Source organism: Schistocerca gregaria, chromosome 6, assembly GCF_023897955.1.
Source record: "Schistocerca gregaria isolate iqSchGreg1 chromosome 6, iqSchGreg1.2, whole genome shotgun sequence".
Taxonomy (NCBI): Eukaryota; Metazoa; Arthropoda; class Insecta; order Orthoptera; family Acrididae; genus Schistocerca; species Schistocerca gregaria.
This window is the reverse complement of record NC_064925.1, coordinates 561,183,119-561,202,835: the sequence shown is the minus strand read 5'-3', so window position 1 is coordinate 561,202,835 and position 19,717 is coordinate 561,183,119. Positions and strand designations below refer to the sequence as shown.

Genomic DNA, 19,717 nt, shown 5'->3' with positions numbered 1-19,717 from the left:
CTTTATGGTAACAATTCTGCCTTTTCAACACAACGCTGCTTGACAAATTAGGCAATAGTAAACTCAGTCATATTTTAAAGTAGGGAAGGTTAGGGTTTAATGATGTGTCGACAACAGGTTCATTAAAGCTAAGTGATCTTATTGTCTCATCCTTCTTAAGTTGTGCATGTGCTCTACTTTTTATGATGTTGGTGCTAATATTAAAATCTAATCTAGCTTAATTTCTATAAAGAAATTTAAGCTTGACCTTGCCTGAAAAAAAGTTTAAAGTTAATTTCATTTCAATACAATCTGCCACTGTCTGTAAGTGAGAAAGAACTGGACCACTGGTTTGCTAGGTGATTAATTTTACATAAATGTTTATTGTGACTGTAAGTGAAAATAGATTTACTCTTTTACAAATGTATATGAACACAACAGTTATTGAGACACTTTCATTAATGAATGGAAAGAAAAGCAGCTTCTTGGTTTCTCATACTTGGTCATGCATAATGATGTTTCTTGTGTGCAAACCTCACAAAATGACACAAGACATCAGATGAATGAATGCATATAAGAATCCAAGAAATGTCTGAACATGGGGCATTATATGCATTAAGTAAAGGAAAAATATGTATACAATATGATCAAGTGTTACAATTCTTACTGTAAACAAAAATACATACTGGTATCACAATCTGTATATACTGCTACGCACATCTTCCCATTGCATCTGGTTATAATATGATGTCAACAAACACACGCAATCATTTTAATTATAGAATCCATCCCTCAATGTACACTATATGTTCACAGTTGTTTAAACTGTAACGCCTCTGAAATTTACTTTGCTCTATAGAATGAAGCTGAAGATCAGGAGAAGAGTTACTTCCACATATATGAATATAAAATTAACATTCCTTTTCTGTAAATGAGCAAGCCTTTATAGATTTTCAAATCCATTTCCTCACAAGGATCTTTTCCACTGACTTGCCTTCCAAATATTGTGCACAACTGTGACTCATAGCTAACATTGATGGAGTTTCCTCTATGAATATCAATAAAATATTCCATGCTTTGACAGTAGTGGATGGGATCAAGATACTGGACAGACACAGAAATACAAACCAAATTTCCACACTCACAAGTCATCTGAATCACAACTATGAATATAAATATAGAAACGTGGAAGAATTGCAGTTAAATCATGATATGCTGTATGATGGGGACAGATGGGGTTAGCAATAAGCGTAAGTTCTTCCAAGTGATTCAGTGCAGCAACATACTTCAGTTGATCAAAATCCTGAAACACAGAAACAGTGTACATATGCACTGCTGGAAATCTACAGCCATTAGTTCTTACAACATCCATAAACATTTTATATTTATATAAATTAGGCAAGGGAGAAATGCAGAGAATTGGTAGGATTATGAGGGACATTCTGATTGTTCTGAGACTAATCTCATTATTATATTTTGAAACTCACACCCTTTTGAAGTACTCTCCCTGTAGTCCTATGCAACACTGCAGCTATTAAAACTATCTGGCAAAGGTTTTATAGCAATCATCTTTTTGGAGATTTTTGGTAATACCCCTTACTATGAGACGGCTGCTCTTGGAGATTCACATACATGACCACAAGGAAAAATTATGTGGAGTTAGATGAGAACTATAGGGTGGATGAAGAAATGCCTGAACAAAGGATTTCTCACAGAGATTTGCTTTTGTTAAGTGTTAAATTAAATAAATAGAATACATATAAAATGGAACATTGTCATGGTAGGCCAGGATTTCTCATAGTCCTTGATGCTTTAAAAGAGTCTGAGCAGGCAGTTTCCAGAATAAGAACCAGAAACTGGTGTCTTGTCTTCATCCACAAAAATAATGGAGAAGTAGACCTCACTTCAAAGAGTGTTCTTTTAACTCTTGTTAAGCCAGCTACTTCTTGGAAGAATACAATGGTGACTGCTCTTCTGTTTCAGAGTTGACATGCTAATGCCTCATTTCATGATCAGTAATGGCATTAATTAATATCTTAGATTAAAATCTAATGTTTCTAGTGCTTTCTGGTAGGATTCAACACAAAGAGATTTTTTCCTCAGGGGATTAGAAGATTAATACCCATGACTGCAAACCTTTTTATCTACACTTTCATCTACATTTATACTCTACAAATTACCATGAGGTGCATGGCAGAGGGTACATCCAATTGTACCAATTGTTAGGGTTTCTTCCTTTTCCATTCACAAATGAGGTGCAGGATGAACAATTGTTTGAATGCCTCTATGTGTGCAGTAATTATTCTAATCTTGTCCTCATGATCCCTAGGTGAGTGATAAATAGGGAGCTGTAGTACATTCCTAGAGTAATCATTTAAAGTCAGTTCTTGAAACTCTGTTAATAGACTTTCTCAGGATAGTTTACCTCTATCTTCAAGAGTCTTCCAGTTCAATTCTGACAACATCTCTGTGACATTCTCCCATGCATTAAACAACCCTGTGACCATTCAAGCTGCCCTTCCCTTTAAATGTCTAATGTCCCCTGTTAGTCCTATATGGTAAACGTCCCATCCATTTGAGCAATATTCAAGAGCTGTTCACATGAGTGCTTTATAAACAATCTCCTCTGTAAACTGATTGCACTTCCCCAGCTTTCTACCAATAAACCAAACTCTACCACCTGCTTTATCAATGACTTAACCTTTGTGATCATTCCATTTCATATCCCTATGAAGTGCTACACCCAGTTATTTGTATGAGTTGGCCGATACGAACAGTGACTCACTGATATTATAGTCATAGAATTCTATGTCTTTTCATTTTGTGAAGTTTAAAATTTTGTGTTTCTGAACATTTACTGCAAGCTGACAATACTTGCACCACATTGAGATCTTATCAAGATCTGACTGAATATTTATGTAGTTACTTTCAGAGAGTGCTTCATTATAGATAATTTCACCACCTGCAAAAAGCTTGATTTTATTATTAATATTGTCTGCAATGTCATTAATATACAACATGAACAGCAAGGTCCCAATGCACTTCCCTGGGGCACATCTGAAGTTTCTTCTACATCTGATGATGACTCTCCATCCAAGATAACGTGCTGTGTCCTCCCTACCAAAAACTGCTTAACCCAGACACAAATTTCTCTTGATACCACATAAGGTCATTCTTTTGACAATAAGTATAGGTGTAGTACTGAACTGCATGCCTTTCAGAAATCAAGAAATATTGAATCTACCTGGTTGCTTTGATCCAAAGCTCTCAGTATGTCATGTGAGAAAAGTGTGAGTTGGATTTTACATTGTGACGAAGCAAGTATTTTTTACTTCCCCTCTTGTTTTGCCATCTGCCTCCTTAAAATTCATTTTTGAACTAATTACCATTAACATACACAAGTATAATCTGCATTTTCATAAAACAGAAAGGTTGGCCCTCAGTTTTAAAGAATATAACACCAGATCTAATTTTGTGCTTAGTTTTCTGTATGTAAATGATTTCCTGATTTATTTGTACTATTCCTAGTTAATACTTTTATTATGGGGAGAAATCAAGAATTGTTTTGTAACTTAAAATTCTACTGTTGATCTATAAACAAATATAAATTCTGCACTAATTATAAACATTTGGAGGAACAACTAATATTATTCCTAAAGGATATATTTGGCTCTATTATAAAACAAGTTAGCAAAACCAGCCCTTCATTAATTCCAAAGTAATTAACAGTTTTGTCAAATGTATTGTTTACACAATGATACATGTTAATTTCATGATTTAAACATATAATTCGGCCTAAACCTTGTAGTAGAAGAAATTGTTAAAAAGACAGAATTTTTCGATGTATTCAGTTAATTTAATGAATTAATTTTTAATTGTAATTTTGGTAAATTAAACTTTGAACAATGGGTAGCTTCAGTACCTATTACTGTGATGATACATAAGGGCCCAAATTTTGGTCACTAAACAGTCTGTCCATGGCAAAATTTCAGACAAGGATCCTGTGTTGGTTAGAATGACAACAATGCATTAACTCAAGAGTGAAATAAGTGTTACACATTAGGCATGTGTTAAAGCAATGACAGTGTTGAATTTATTTGAAAGACCATGAACTGTGTGGTTAGGTTTTTACTGCTCATAGATGTTCAACAGTAAACTATTCTAGCAGTATGTGGATGTTCACCTGCAACCTATTAATGGGGCTTATTGAAAGTTAAACAATAGTGCGCTGGCCATATAACTCTGTAATATTGGGGGGGGGGGGGGGTTGTGACAGGGAATGCAAAAGACTGTGAAACACAACTGTGCATCTGTTGGCTACATCATTAACGGTAGACAGTAGCTGTACATCCACACCCATTTTCCAGCCCGTGTAGCAACACATTACGTTGACACCGAGGACATTAAACAAAGAGATAAAGCAGGGAACATTGTCACATGTGGTGCCTCAGGTGAGGAATATTGTACATAACCACAACAAACAAGGACTCTGGAATTGTGAGCTGTGAACTCGACAGCGGCTTACAGTGCAGTGGCGCAACAGCCAATCAACACATGGGTTTCATGGCCACACTATATGACAGTAGACAATCAGTGAGTGGGTTCTATGGAAGCAGCCATTGAGTACAGGAGCAGCCAATGAGTACGCAGGTGGACACAGTAGACTGGAGATAAAAAAAAGATGCCTTCCCGAGAGAATTACAACTTGCTGCAGCCTTGCAGATCCAGATGACAACAGCAATGGCAACAGCAGCAGCAGAGCAGCAGAAGAAGAGTGAATAAGAATAAGGTTATTTCAAAGCAAAAGCTGTTTTATGTTAAGTGATACATAATGAGTCGCCTTAACAAACAAGACAGTGTGACTGAAAATAAAGCTGTAGAGGATAAGTTTTTAAATAAACTGAAAGATTTAACAGGGAATGATTTGCAGGACTGTAGTCATTACGGAAAATTGGAAGCAGTTTTAAGGCAAATTATGAGTCGTAAGTGTACAAAAGACGATATTAATAGTCTGAAAGAAGACATTAATAGTTTGAAAGAAGACATTAGGTGGGTGGGAAATAGTACAAAGAAAGTACGAGGTGCATTCAAGTTCTAAGGCCTCCGATTTTTTTTTCTAATTAACTACTCACCCGAAATCGATGAAACTGGCATTACTTCTCGACATAATCACCCTGCAGACGTACACATTTTTCACAATGCTGATGCCATGATTCCATGGCAGCGGCGAAGGCTTCTTTAGGAGTCTGCTTTGACCACTGGAAAATCGTTGAGGCAATAGCAGCACGGCTGGTGAATGTGCAGCCATGGAGTGTCTCTTTCATTGTTGGAAAAAGCCAAAAGTCACTAGGAGCCAGGTCAGAGGAATCACTTCAAAGTTGTTATCATGAAGAAACTGTTGCATAACGTTAGCTCGATGTGTGGGTGCGTTGTCTTGGTGAAACAGCAAACCCGCAGCCCTTCCCGGATGTTTTTGTTGCAGTGCAGGAAGGAATTTGTTCTTCAAAACATTTTCGTAGGATGCACCTGTTACCGTAGTGCCCTTTGGAATGCAATGGGTAAGGATTATGCCCTCGCTGTCCCAGAACATGGACACCATCATTTTTTCAGCTCTGGCGGTTACCCGAAATTTTTTTGGTGGCGGTGAATCTGTGTGCTTCCATTGAGCTGAGTGGCACTTTGTTTCTGGATTGAAAAATGGCATACACATCTCATCCATTGTCACAACCAATGAAAAGAAAGTCTCATTCACGCTGTCGTTGTGCGTCAACATTGCTTGGCAACATGCCACACGGGCAGCCATGTTGTTGTCCGTCAGCATTCGTGACAACCACCTGGATGACGCTTTTCGCATTTTCAGGTCGTCATACAGGATTGTGTGCACAGAACCCACAGAAATGCCAACTCTGGAGGCGATCTGTGCAACAGTCATTCGGCGATCCCCCAAAACAATTCTCTCCACTTTCTCGATCATGTCGTCAGACCGGCTTGTGCGAGCCCGAGGTTGTTTTGGTTTGTCAGCACACGATGTTCTGCCTTCATTAAACTGACGCACCCATGAACATACTTTCGACACATCCATAACTCCATCACCACATGTCTCCTTCAACAGTCGATGAATTTCAATTGGTTTCACACCACGCAAATTCAGAAAACGAATGATTGCGCGCTGTTCAAGTAAGGAAAACGTCACCATTTTAAGTATTTAAAACAGTTCTCATTCTCGCCGCTGATGGTAAAATTCCATCTGCCATACAGTGCTGCCATCTCTGGGACATATTGACAATGAATGCGGCCTCATTTTAAAACAATGTGCATGTTTATATCTCTTTCCAGTCTGGAGAAAAAAAATCGGAGGCCTTAGAACTTGAATGCACCTCGTAGTACATAATAAGAGAAATTGACATTGAATAGTAAATGTATAGAAGAGAGAAACTTTGTGGTGACAGTAGTAGTAGGAAGGTGGAGGTTTTCGAGAAACAGTATGCTGAAAATAGGGTTAAACCTGAGAACCAAATCAATCAGCTTAAAAATGATTTTGAAACAGAGGTAAAAGCAAAGTGTGCGGTAGTGGTAGAGGAAAAACTGGAAAAAGTAAATGAAAATGTAGATTCAAAATCTGCTAAAAAAGAGAAGAAGGTGGAAGAAGTACAAAATCTAAAGCATGGAGAAGGAGACAATGCCTCTGATAATCATTTTGGTAAGCAGGATGACAGTTTTTCCACAGAAAAGATTGAGTATCTAATTGTGAACTAGGCAAATTGGATACTGTTTATATTGTGCAATTCATGACACTGCAGCTAGGAATGAGAGTGTAACAGAAAAGAGCAAAATTTTAGTGAGGTACAAGCCATATAACACTGCATCAGTGGATCTATATGTTATCTGTAAACTTCTATTTTTGTTCTGATGAATTATGAGCTTGAGTTGATAATACTGGAATAAAATACAATAATTTTGCCGATTAACTGATAACTAGGCTGATGTGAATATTCTGACAGGTCAACTATTTGGTAGCATTTTGTGAGTATTTAATTTTCTGGTTGAATGAGAGTGGTGCTGGGTTGAAAAGAGAAGTGGGACAACGATTTGGTACAAATTCCATCCCCCTAAATTTGATTAAATATTAATTAGGTTATGTAAAGGTGACTCTATTCTTTGTCATCATGATTTGTAAATCTATGGTACTGTGCATTTTGAGTTTTGCTATTTTGCAAATGGGAAAGAAACAAAAGTCTTTCAAGTGTGACCAGTTTCAGACAGTTATGACTTAGAGTAAGGTTTTGCCTTGTAATGTGCATCTGATTTTAAATTTTTACTAATCAACACCTTTCATACAACAGTCAGTTTTAGTGCTAATTATCGTAATGTTAAGAGAACTATGTAATGTATATATTTATGAAGTAATGACTATCACATTTTTCCTTAGACTTAAGTTAGAAGTAAAAGTAAGTGTCCTAAAGCACGATATTTTGTCTGATTTTTTCATGTATTCTGGCAGAGAACTACCTCCAAGTGAACTGATAGCAGTGCATTCCTTACCATCTGCCACTTGGAGCTGTTCAAGGTGTGGACAACTTGCTGACAAAGTTTGGAAAAGCTCATTAAAAGTGTGAAAGCGCTTGTGAAAAATGCCAAACTTTGAGCAAGTGAAAATTTTTGTCTAAACATGAACTGCAATATGCAGTGTAATTTAGCTTCTTTGCTACCCACGAGGATTAATTTTTTGTTAAGCAAGACAGGACTTGAATAAAATGATGTGTATCTTTAAATGTAATCTTCACTTACGCAAAAAGGATGTCACTTATGATGTAGATGCACAAATTTTGCTGAAAGTATAACTTGTGGATCTTTTGTGACATTGTACAATGCGCTGTATGTAAATATTTTATATGGGAAAGTTCGGGTTAGTTACATCAAACAACCTCAATTCAGCAGTAGTTCATTTATTCACCCCAAACACAAGCAAGGCTCACAAAGAACAGGACGTGCAGAAGAGGCCAAAGATAATATTAGCTTAGTTCAAAGATGGATGCATTGATGTCAGTGTCGATTTCATTGGGTCCACATTGCCCCTTCCACAGTACAGAGTACTCTTGACAGGCCGGGGGGAGAGGAGGGTGGGGTGACTATGGCGTCGGCAGGAGTGGTCCGCAGAAGCCGGACCATGGTCAGGTCGACAGTGTCATCAGGGAGCTGTGTGGGTAGATGTTGTGAAGGAAGGTTCGGCCACCGAAACTGTAAGTCGTTGAAGCGAGCCGGGCGTCGTACTGGGCGTGTGCTGGTCATGTGGCGACAGGTGTGCCGGCAGTTTGCGGGTGGAACGGAGCGACGACGGCGATGTCTCCGGTGGGTGTGGCGAACACACGAAGCATGTCCAGATCAACATCGGGAGAAAGGGAAACACATTTCACCAGGTGGCAGGGAACGGCAGAGGTTGTGTCATGGGCCCTGGATGAAGAGAAACACACGACAAACAGTGTATAACGGCACAGTATTATTGAGATGTCATAGATTATGTCCGGGGGAACAGGCACAAACACCTTGAGCAAGGGCACGTTCAAGATGGAGAAGGACCCAGTGGCGAGGGCGTGATCGTAGGTAAGTTCGACATGGGGAGCATGTGGTCACTCAATGGAGCCCGTGAGACTGGAGTAGAGGGCGAGGTCGGAGGAGAGCTCGACGATTGGTGCTGGAAGTCACTCGACCGAGTGTGTAAGTGCGACATGGAGGGAGTGGTCGGAGCATCATGAGCCACAACAGTGAGTGGCGTGGTCGTGGCCTGAAGAGGGGTAGAAGAAGGTTCGACATGAGCAGGCTTAAGTCTGTTGAGAGTGACTCTAACACCTGAATCTTTCATCTCAATGTCATAGGTGTTGACTGAGCGCTGGAGAACTCGGTACGGGCCGGTATATGGAGGTTGGAGGGGAGCACGGTCAGTGTTATCTCGGAGCATGATGTACTCGCAATTGTCCAGAAATTTCGGGACGTGAACATTAGAGTCGGATTGGCTGGCGGGCGGAGGGATATGGAGGTTGATGAAGTGGTGTCTGACACGGTCCATGAAGGAAGGAAAGTCAGACTGAGGGAGAGAAGCAGAAGGACTCACAAGTTCACCAGGGAGGACAATGCCCTGGCTGTAAACGAACTTGGCTATTGTGCCTTTGAGGTCTTCCTTATACACTCCTGGAAATGGAAAAAAGAACACATTGACACCGGTGTGTCAGACCCACCATACTTGCTCCGGACACTGCGAGAGGGCTGTACAAGCAATGATCACACACACGGCACAGCGGACACACCAGGAACCATGGTGTTGGCCGTTGAATGGCGCTAGCTGTGCAGCATTTGTGCACCGCCGCCGTCAGTGTCAGCCAGTTTGCCGTGGCACAGTCTTTAACACTGGTAGCATGCCGCGACAGTGTGGACGTGAACCGTATGTGCAGTTGACAGACTTTGAGCGAGGGCATATAGTGGGCATGCGGGAGGCCGGGTGGACGTACCGCCAAATTGCTCAACACGTGGGGCGTGAGGTCTCCACAGTACATCGATGTTGTCGCCACTGGTCGGCGGAAGGTGCACGTGCCCGTCGACCTGGGACCGGACCGCAGCGACGCACGGATGCACGTCAAGACTGTAGGATCCTACGCAGTGCCGTAGAGGACCGCACCGCCACTTCCCAGCAAATTAGGGACACTGTTGCTCCTGGGGTATCGGCGAGGACCATTCACAACCGTCTCCATGAAGCTGGGCTACGGTCCCGAACACCGTTAGGCCGTCTTCCGCTCACGCCCCAACATCGTGCAGCCCGCCTCCAATGGTGTCGCGACAGTCGTGAATGGAGGGACGAATGGAGACGTGTCGTCTTCAGCGATGAGAGTCGCTTCTGCCTTGGTGCCAATGATGGTCGTATGCGTGTTTGGTGCCGTGCAGGTGAGCGCCACAATCAGGACTGCATATGATCGAGGCACACAGGGCCAACACCCGGCATCATGGTGTGGGGAGCGATCTCCTACACTGGCCGTAAACCTCTGGTGATCGTCGAGGGGACACTGAATAGTGCACGGTACATCCAAACTGTCATCGAACCCATCATTCTACCATTCCTAGACCGGCAAGGGAACTTACTGTTCCAACAGGACAATGCATGTCCGCATGTATCCCGTGCCACCCAACATGCTCTAGAAGGTGTAAGTCAACTACCCTGGCCAGCAAGATCTCCGGATCTGTCCCCCATTGAGCATGTTTGGGACTGGATGAAGTGTCGTCTCATGCGGTCTGCACGTCCAGCACAAACGCTGGTCCAACTGAGGCGCCAGGTGGAAATGGCATGGCAAGCCGTTCCACAGGACTACATCCAGCATCTCTACGATCGTCTCCATGGGAGAATAGCAGCCTGCATTGCTGCAAAAGGTGGATATACACTGTACTAGTGCCGACATTGTGCATGCTCTGTTGCCTGTGTCTATGTGCCTGTGTTTCTGTCAGTGTGATCATGTGATGTATCTCACCCCAGGAACGTGTCAATAAAGTTTCCCCTTCCTGGGACAATGAATTCACGGTGTTCTTATTTCAATTTCCAGGAGTGTAGATCGCACAAATGCCGAGTAGCACAAGGGGAATGGCCTCTGTCCATAGAGAGTCATGGCATCGAAGAGCCACCTTGAAAGCGAGGTGCCAGCCCTCAACTAGCCCGTTACTTTGCGGGTGATATGCTGTGGTATGGATGCGCCAGATGCTACAAATCTTACAAATCTCGTTGAACAGGGCCGACTCAAATTGTCTGCCCTGGCCAGTCGTGATGATAGCTGGACATCCGAATGCGATACCCATGACTCAACAATAGCTCAAGCAACAGTATCTGCCATAATACTGGGGAGGGGGACAGCCTCTACTGAGTGAGTTGTTCGGTCGATAGACAAGAGAACGTAACGAAAGCCGTTAGAGAGGGTAGAGGACCAACAATGTCATTATGAAAATCCTGGAAATGCCCAGGAGGGATCGAAAAGGCGCTGAAGGGGGTAGAAGTGTGCTTGTGTACTTTGCAGCATTGGCGCGCAATGCAGGAGCGTGCCCATTGCTGGCAGTTCTTGTTGACTTTTCTCCACACAAAGCACTACGCTACAAGGCGGGCTGACGCACGAACACTGGTGTGGGCTAAATTATGCATTGCGTTGAAGACAGCTCAATGGAGTGTGGTTGGGATAAGGGGGCGTAACATGCCCGTACTGTCGTCGTACCAGATCTCACCAGAAATGCTAGGGAAGGTGATGCGGACGAAGTGTAGTGAAGAGGTAGAGTCTGAAATCAGGTTTTGTGTTTCCTCGTCGGCGGGTTGGAGCTTACGCAGTTCAGAGAGGTCTAACAGCGAATGGACGGCATTGACTCGTGAAAGGAAATCAGCAACTATATTGTCAGCACCCTTTAAGTGTCTGCCATCAGTGGTGAACTGGGATATGAAGTCCATGTATCTGAAATGGCGAGGAGGCGGGTCAGCTGGCGGGTTTGCAATGGCCGCAGCCAGGGATTTGTCATCCGTTAAATCAAAGAAAGGGCATCCCTCAATATCAGTTTTAAAATGATTGATCGCTTCGTAGTCCTTGAGCAACTCCGTGTCAAATGCGGAATATTTCCATTGTGCATTGGTGAGCTTGCGTGAGAAGAACTGCAGAGATGAAGTATGGCCGTCGACTGTCTGGCTAAGGACAGTGCCGATGGCAGTATCGCTCGTGTCTGTGGTGATGAAAAGCTGCACATTGGGATGAGGATGCGCGATGGTGCAGGCCTCAGCAAGGACATTTTTGAGGGCAGTGGAAAAGACAGTCATAACAGGGGTCCATGGAAGGGGCCGAGATCCAGAAATGTTGGTGCCTGCCAAGGCATCCGTTAGTGGAGCCTGAAACTCTGCAGCCCGAGGTAGATGTCGGCAATAATAATTAACCGTCCCCAGAAAGCGCCAGAGCTCTTTGAATGACAAATGTCTCGGTAGGTTTAGTATTGTTTGTACTTTCTCAGGGGGTGGTGAAATGCTGTCGGAAGCGACCCCGAAGACCAAGAAAAGTGACAGCGGGTTGATGTAGCTGTGACTTGTGCTGGTTGGTCTCGATGCCTGCTGCCATGAGAGAGTTCTTAACATTTTGCACATGTCGAATGTTGTCCTCGACAGAGGAGCTGAACACAAGAATGTCATCAAGATATGCAAATCAGAATTTTAGGTCAGATAGCACTTCGTTGATGAAGTGTTGCCAGGTCTGGGTTGCATTTTTCAGACTGAAGGGCATGAATCGAAACTGAAATAACCTGATCGAGGTGGTGATTGCTGTCTTCTCGATGTCTTTAGGTGCCATGGGGATCTGATGGTAGGCCCGTTTGCAATCAATGATAGAGAACGTGGTCGCACCTGCGAGGGAACTGGTAAGTCGGCAATGTTGGGTATGGGGTAGGTGTACATAATTGTTCGTGCGTTTAGTCAACGGTAGTCTCCGCACATGCGCCAGGACCCATCTTTACTGGGTGTCATATGTATGGGTGTAGACCAGCTACTGGCAGAGGGTTCAATGACACCGGAGCTTAGTAGTTCAGAAATCTGATTTTTATGGTCGGAGAGGCGCTCACGACAAAATGGACGTGGTTTACTGGAGATCGTGGGAACTGATGTGAGGCGAAGCTTGTGAACCGTGCCATTGGTAATGATGGAAATGTTGCCAGCGGGGCGGGAGGTGGTTTGTTTACAATGTGTGGTGGACAGGAAAGGTGAGGCGTAGTCGTGGTGTTCAGAGCCACTTGGCACATCCGACAGGAGCCGAGGCGGCAAATTGTCCCAGGAGTCAATGTGACAAGATGGCCGCCAGCCCGAAGTTGTGGCACCGTGGTCAGGTGAGCTTGGTAGAGCTCGTGAGCCGTTAGTGAGTCCATTGTCCGAGGGCGCGGCCTATGGCAGCACGGTCGCAGGTGAAATGCTTGGCTCGAGTGCACTGTTTGTGTTGTCAGTGGTTATTGCACGGCGGCACGCAGGAGCTGAAGTTGCGTAGTTTGAGGTGCTGTCCACAAGGGGCGGGGTAGGAGCCGTTTGTGTCTGGCCAAGTGTCAAACGCTGCCATGTTAGTAGGGTGTGGCCCTGTGGAGCTGTGAGTACATTGAAGCAAAGCAAGCGCTGTATCATGTATAAGATACAGAGGCGAGCGAGTGCACGGGACTTACCCTAGTTCACTGCTAGTAGCGTCACGTCATCGTAACGCGCCTGCATATAGTATTGCACCACATTTAACATAAAAGTAAAAATTAAGATTTGTGTGTAAAACTTTGTTAAAGTATAGTTCTATGTAATAATGTTTCAGGTAACAAATCTTAATGTTATAAAATTAGTAGTTTACGTAAAATTCACGTTTTGAAAGAAAAATAGGAGGCGCTAAATAATGACGCTAGGAAGCCAAAATTTGGTGAGAAGGTGCAGTAAGAAGTCATTAATGAGTGGTGCTGGTTTCAAAAACCATAAAACTAAAATTGACTCCAGAATCCGCGTTTTTCGGAAAAATCAGAGGCGCGAAATAATAGAGCTACAATATTGAAAATTGGTAGGATGCTTCAGTTCACCCTAATAATAATAATAATGGAAATACCACAATCAGTTACCTCTTCTAGTTTTTTAGTAATTTAGTAAAAACTACTTTTGTGAGTAAAATGTACATAAGCATTATAGATTAAGTACTTTAAATTTTAATGATAAAACAAATTCTTTAAGACCAATGATCAGATAGGAGAATTAACAAAGCTACACCAAGTTTTAGTCTTGTAGCATAATTAACAGCTGATACAAGTCTTGATAAAGCTATGGTTCAGAGGTAACAATCTACCGTTAGTTCCATTGTAAAAATTCTAGAGAGTAAAGTTTTAATTTTAGCGGGCTGAGATTTTCTACGTGCTTCTGTACTGCTCAGATGTATGTATACAAAAATTGAGAAGTTTGTAAAGCTATTATTAAATGTGATATTTAAGATTATGTGCCTGAGATAGCGATCATTTGGAGGCTGCAGGCATCTGCATAGGAACGGAAAGAACAGATGCTCTCTTGGCGGTACGCGCCGGAGCTATATAAAAAGAGCGGCAGAGGCAGTAGTAAGCTCACTCCGCATTAGACCAACGCCTAGTCCACGCGAGCTTAACGTCCGATCGCGCCTCGCCTCGGGTGACGTCATAGCGGGCTGTGATATGCGCGTACTTAGCAATGTAAACGGACATTGAAAATCGCGAGGACTGTACACCGTCCTGGATCGTTTAGACTTCGGTAACAAACTGTTATTGTGCCGTCCGTGTGAAGTATAATTCCGCGTGGCAAGTGGTGACTAACTCCACTTTTAAGGCGAGCATTAATCTTTTTTTTTAAACATTATTGCGAACTATTAATAGAGCACCGTTAGTTAGAGTAATGAACTATTCGGGAGGAACTTGCTGTAGAAGTCGCCTCTGAACTATTAAACGATTGGCTGAATTAACAATATTTAATGTCTTTAGCATTTTCAGAAGTTTCGAGTAATTTGTGTGAGCCTTTAAGATAATAAAATCTTGTTTGGAACTTTAAATTTTATTGAAGCAGCCCTAATCCCGTGAAGAACTATGGATATTTTTCGTTTAGCTGGGCTGTACAGGAATGTGGCCGTGCAGACTGGGAACTAAGGTCAGTAAGTTTCCCTTCGCTTTCTGACTGGCCACCAAATTAGTTGCCAGGCTCGCGTGATTTAAGGTGGCAATGTTCAACTTTCATTCAACATTAAACAACGACTTCTTCGCCGTCCCACATATGTTGCATCGGCAATAGTCTGTTACGTGAAATGAACATTCAAACAACTCATTCGACAACTTCTTCGCCGCCCCACATATGGTGCTTATTGGCCGGGAAAACTGAATTAAAAGCAAATAAAAGTGCTCGATGTGTGGGTGAAAGCGATTGGTATAAATTAACGAACTCGGTAGGCAATAACAGGACACTGAATTGAACTAGTGTGGGAACAGTGTTACCAGTAAAGGCGGGTGTAGTGTATAAACAATAAGTGTCTACCGCTGTACGTTGGTTAGTGACGATGGTGAGGAAGGCGACGATGCTGGATCGCGGCTGCCGACGGCGCTGAGACTAAAGGAAGACGGTGCGTCATCGCGGAGCTGCGCTGATCTGCGAGACAGCTGCCGGCTGCGCCGAGCGGTCAACGGTGCCTTGCTGCCCCCCCCCCCCCCCCCCCTGGAGCTATTGCAGTAGGCGATTCCTGTGGCGGTACTCGACGCTACAGCTGCTGCTGCTGCCTTCAATACGTCGCGACGCGTCGCATCACGATTGCTGGTACACCGCGACGACATCATTCGTCGAAATCAAGCATTTAAGTTAAGTCAAAGACTTTTAAAATATTTATTAACTGCTGCTAACAAACTAAAAGATATGGAAAGTAGTGTACATTTCAGAAGGGAACCGGTCTCTGACCAAGAATCCTCAGGATCAGGAATTGAGTTTAATGAGGATGGTTCCATTAATCCCTCAAATATTGAACTAGAACGTAATTTGTCACCAGTAAATTATGACTTTAATTTAAATGAGAGTGCAGGGATGCAATCAATAAGTGAAATAGAAGTCAAAAGGGAGCCAGTAGAGTTGCTAACTTTGTCAGGTAGTGAAACTGAGCTCAATATATCTCCAGCTCAGTCAAGTCAAGAGATACAAAGTATCAAGGTAGAAGCTCCGGATTGGATGCAAATACTGTTTGCCAAACTCGAATCAAACCAAAATAAAATTGAGGCTAAAATTGAAAATAGTAATAAAGAGTTGGAGAATAAAATTGAGGTTAGTAATAAAGGGTTGGAAAATAAAATTGAGGCTAAAATTGAGGATAGTAATAAAGAACTAAAAGAAGAACTGCAATCAAAATGGAATAGTTTGAATTATAAGATAGATGCTATTCATCATGACATTCAAGTAAAAGTAGGGCAACAGTTAACTAAAATGCATAGTACTTTCAAATGTGAAATAGATCAAATTCAAAAAAATTATCAAGAGGCAGATGAACTTTTGGAAGTGAGGTTGTCCGAAAGATTGAGCAACGAGTTCAAACTTTGCTCTGACAAAGTTAAAGAGGTACAAATTAAAGTAGATACTTGTCAGAAAAACATTGAGAAAGTAAAAGAAACCTGTACCGAAATTCGTGGTGCAGTGGAACAAAGATGTTCTGCCAGGATAGAAGCAGTAGAGTCACAAGTAGAGGAATTAAATACTAACATTGCTAACCTAGAAAATAGAGTAACCTCTGTTAATTCTAGTCATTCTACTGTACAGCATGTGACTTCAGTTGACGCCGCTTTTATAGGGTGTCGACAGTTTTTGCGCTTTGATCCTGATAAGTACATTCACCCTCTTGAATTTTGGAATGACTTTGAGGATGTTCTCCCCAACACTTGGTCAGAAAGAGAAAAAATTTCATTTATAAGAAGTCATTTGTCAGGTGATGCTTTGCGATGGTCAGCGGATGTAATGATCAAATGTAAAACTTTATCTGAATTTAAGTCTGCATTTCTCAACGAATACTGGTCACATAACAAACAAAATGATGTGTTAAGGGAATTCTGGAGTGGTAAGAAGTTTTTCCCAGGGCGTGAATCAGTAAAGGATTTCGCTAGGAAGTGGGTTTCAAGACTGTCACATTTGACAGAAAAGATGAAGCCAGATATGATCATTATGGGTTTAGAAGGTAAGCTGCCGTGGTACTGGCAGAAGAGGATCATTTCCGCCCCTAGAGATAATATAGACAAATTTATTGAATATCTGGAAAGAGTGGAAAGAGTAGCTGCTGCTGAGGAGCAGGTGCAGCAGAATAACAAATCTTCTAACAATCACATACAAAATAATGGAAACGTGAACGTTAGAAATATGGAAGTTAGGCACACCAAAACAAACTATCGAAACCAAAGCCGTGGCAGAGGAAGAGGGGGTAGATACTCACCACGCTTTCGTAACAACTACTATGACGAAAGTGGAGAAGTAAATACTATGCCATTAAGACAAGAAGGGAGTCATGATGCCACTATATCTAGTGGTGTCACAGATGAACCCAACAGGCCGCGTGTGGGAAACTAAATCCCGTCTATGAGGAAACTGGCGCTCACCAGGCGGTAACAGTAACACAGCCAGTAACGGAAACACAGACAATCAGCCAACATACACAGACAGACAACATGGATGACGAAATAAATACAGATAATACCAGTGATGTGTTAAGCCACTCTCACAAAATAGTGGATAGTATTTTGGATACACTAGAAAAATGGGTCAAGGAAGAACAGGAACTCAAGGTAGATAATGGGGAAGAAATAGATAATGGGTTTGAGTCTGATGGGAATAATGATGAAGTAAAAGCTTACATCTTCGATGAAAATGGCAATCTAAAAGCTGAAGTAGAAGTAGCAGAAGTAGAATCAGTACTGCAAAACTTTAGAGAGGAGGAAATGATGAATGAAGGGGGTAGAAATAGTAACGAGGTGAAAGAATCTAGTAGCTGTGTAAACGTGCCACAAATGGTTGAAGGTGACGACATTCTTATGAACAGCAATATTGCGCAGGGACGCAGTTGCTCAGAGGTAGAGGATAGTTTGGCTGATGTGCAGCAAACAAAAGTAGAAAAAGTCGTCAGATGCTTCGATTTAAAGTTAGTGGACAGATTAGAGAAAGCAGCTAAGATTATAGAGCATGATGAGCCCCAGGATGTAAATGTAAATGTAATTGCAACTGATCAGAATTACTTTAGCTGGAAGAACATAGAACGAGATTTATTAGACGAGGTGTGTGAGCAACCTGTTCAATGTAAAATAACTCACCCTGTTATCAAAGTAAACATATCAGGAGTCACTGTGCGTTGTCTGCTTGACAGTGGCAGTGAAGCAAGTGCTTTATCACAAACATTTTTTGACACCATACCCAATAAAGAGAAGTTAACAGTTATGAAAGTAAGTGGCTTAAAGATTATAGGTGCTACTGGAAAAGTCTCTAGACCAGTTCAACACGAAGCTTTGATACCCATTGGTATAAATGACGTAGTAATAGATCATCCTTGTTTGATTGTGCTAGGCTTAAGTGTTGATATGTTGATTGGTACTGATTTCTTATCAAAGTACCAGGGAAAGATCAATTTTGATCAGAACAACTTAATTTTAACTTTACCTGACTCTAAAGTGATAAGAGAGTCTTTTATAGGAAGTCATATAGGCGGTAGTAATGAAACTTGGGAACTGCCTATTAGAGTAATAAAGAATAAAGGATACTTGCAGGAAAATTTGGTTTTCAGTGAGAATGAGGAAAGTGCTAAGGTTGAAGAGAGACACTTTGCAGTATACGAAGTACGGTATGAATATGAATAATCCATGAGATTATGCAGAAGGTAGTATGTTGCTAGAAATAAGGTTGTCTGAAGGAAAACAGCGTAAGAAGGTAATGCTCATAGAGGCAAGCAATGGCGTTTTAAAATTAAATAAATGGAGATGTGTGGAAGTGGTGTGAGGATCGCACCAAATATATAGAAACAGGACGTCAATAGGCTGACAAAAGGAAAAGGGAGAAAGAAGTGGAGAAATGAAGTATTTTGAATCTGGAAGAAAAGGGAGAAAATGAATAAGGTGAAGAAGTGAAGTAAGTAAATTGAAGTAAATGATGTAGGATTAAAGAATAATTCCCTCACGTCTCGTGAAATGGTGAAAAACGCTAAATCTTGCTTGAGGCAAATAAATAGTTAAACAGACAACAGAAACACACAAATATTGGAAAATGCAGAAATTTGGAATCGGTATACTGAAAATAACTAATTTCTTTAGTAATTCATACAATAAAGCAAAGTGCTGGTCAGCAAATGACTTCTTTGATGAACTAATCCATACGATAATTAAGCCAGAGTACATTAAAACTAAAAGGTTACTCAATTTTCTAAGTTGAAGCAAGATCTTAATATATTAATTTGCTAAAAGAATTTTCACTATTTAGGAACCTAAAAGATTATTTATGAAAGAAGAAAGTAGGAGCTATTGTATCAGATACGACTTAGTGCTAAATGTCTTTCTGACAACTTCACAATTAGTAAAATAGTGCCAGAATATAAACTATAAAATGTACTTTGTCCTACCTTAGATATAAGTTGAAAACAGAAACTTAGACTGTATTGTCTGTTTCTCAGGGACATGCAGGCTGCATGAATGACTGACAACAAGCGGTAGGGAGATTGGAAGTAGAGACGCAAACCACAGTGAATACAATTTCCTCCCACAATTTTGTCAATCAGTGAAATTAAATGAGTGTTACAATAGGACACCCACCACAGTGCCGAGTATTATAGTAAAAGAAAAATGTGAGTGCGTTGCAGTGATAAAAGTCGTGTGTATTTTCTTTTTCAGGAAGAGACTGATTTTAAAGAAAAAAAAAATAACTATTTTGTAACCATTGAAAAATTTATATTTCCATGTAAATGTATGTAAATAATTTGTGAATGTCTTCTGTACTAGGTTTTCTATGTGTATATGAGTATGGTTATTTTGTGTATGTAGTAATAAGGAATTTCCTAAGAAGAAGCAACTTAAGTTGAAAGAGGTATACTAAAGTAATCCATCGCTTGTTTGTTCTTTTAGAAATTTAATTTTGTTCAAAAATAGATTTTCACGAAAATTAAAAAGGGGGTGATGAAGCAAAGCAAGCGCTGTATCATGTATAAGATACAGAGGC

The 19,717-nt window shown here is 41.5% G+C and overlaps 1 protein-coding gene across 1 annotated transcript in view; it reads right to left on the bottom strand.

Annotated features, from left to right (window-relative positions):
• Nucleotides 1–330: 330 nt before the first annotated feature.
• The window catches only part of LOC126278495 (leucine-rich repeat-containing protein 9-like), a 133,178-nt gene continuing 113,791 nt past the window's right edge, over nt 331–19,717 (bottom strand). The window contains exon 6 of the mRNA XM_049978654.1: nt 331–1,282. Coding sequence (XP_049834611.1) covers nt 1,121–1,282 — 162 coding nt within the window. The 3' untranslated portion in view covers nt 331–1,120. The remainder of the gene's footprint in view (nt 1,283–19,717) is intronic.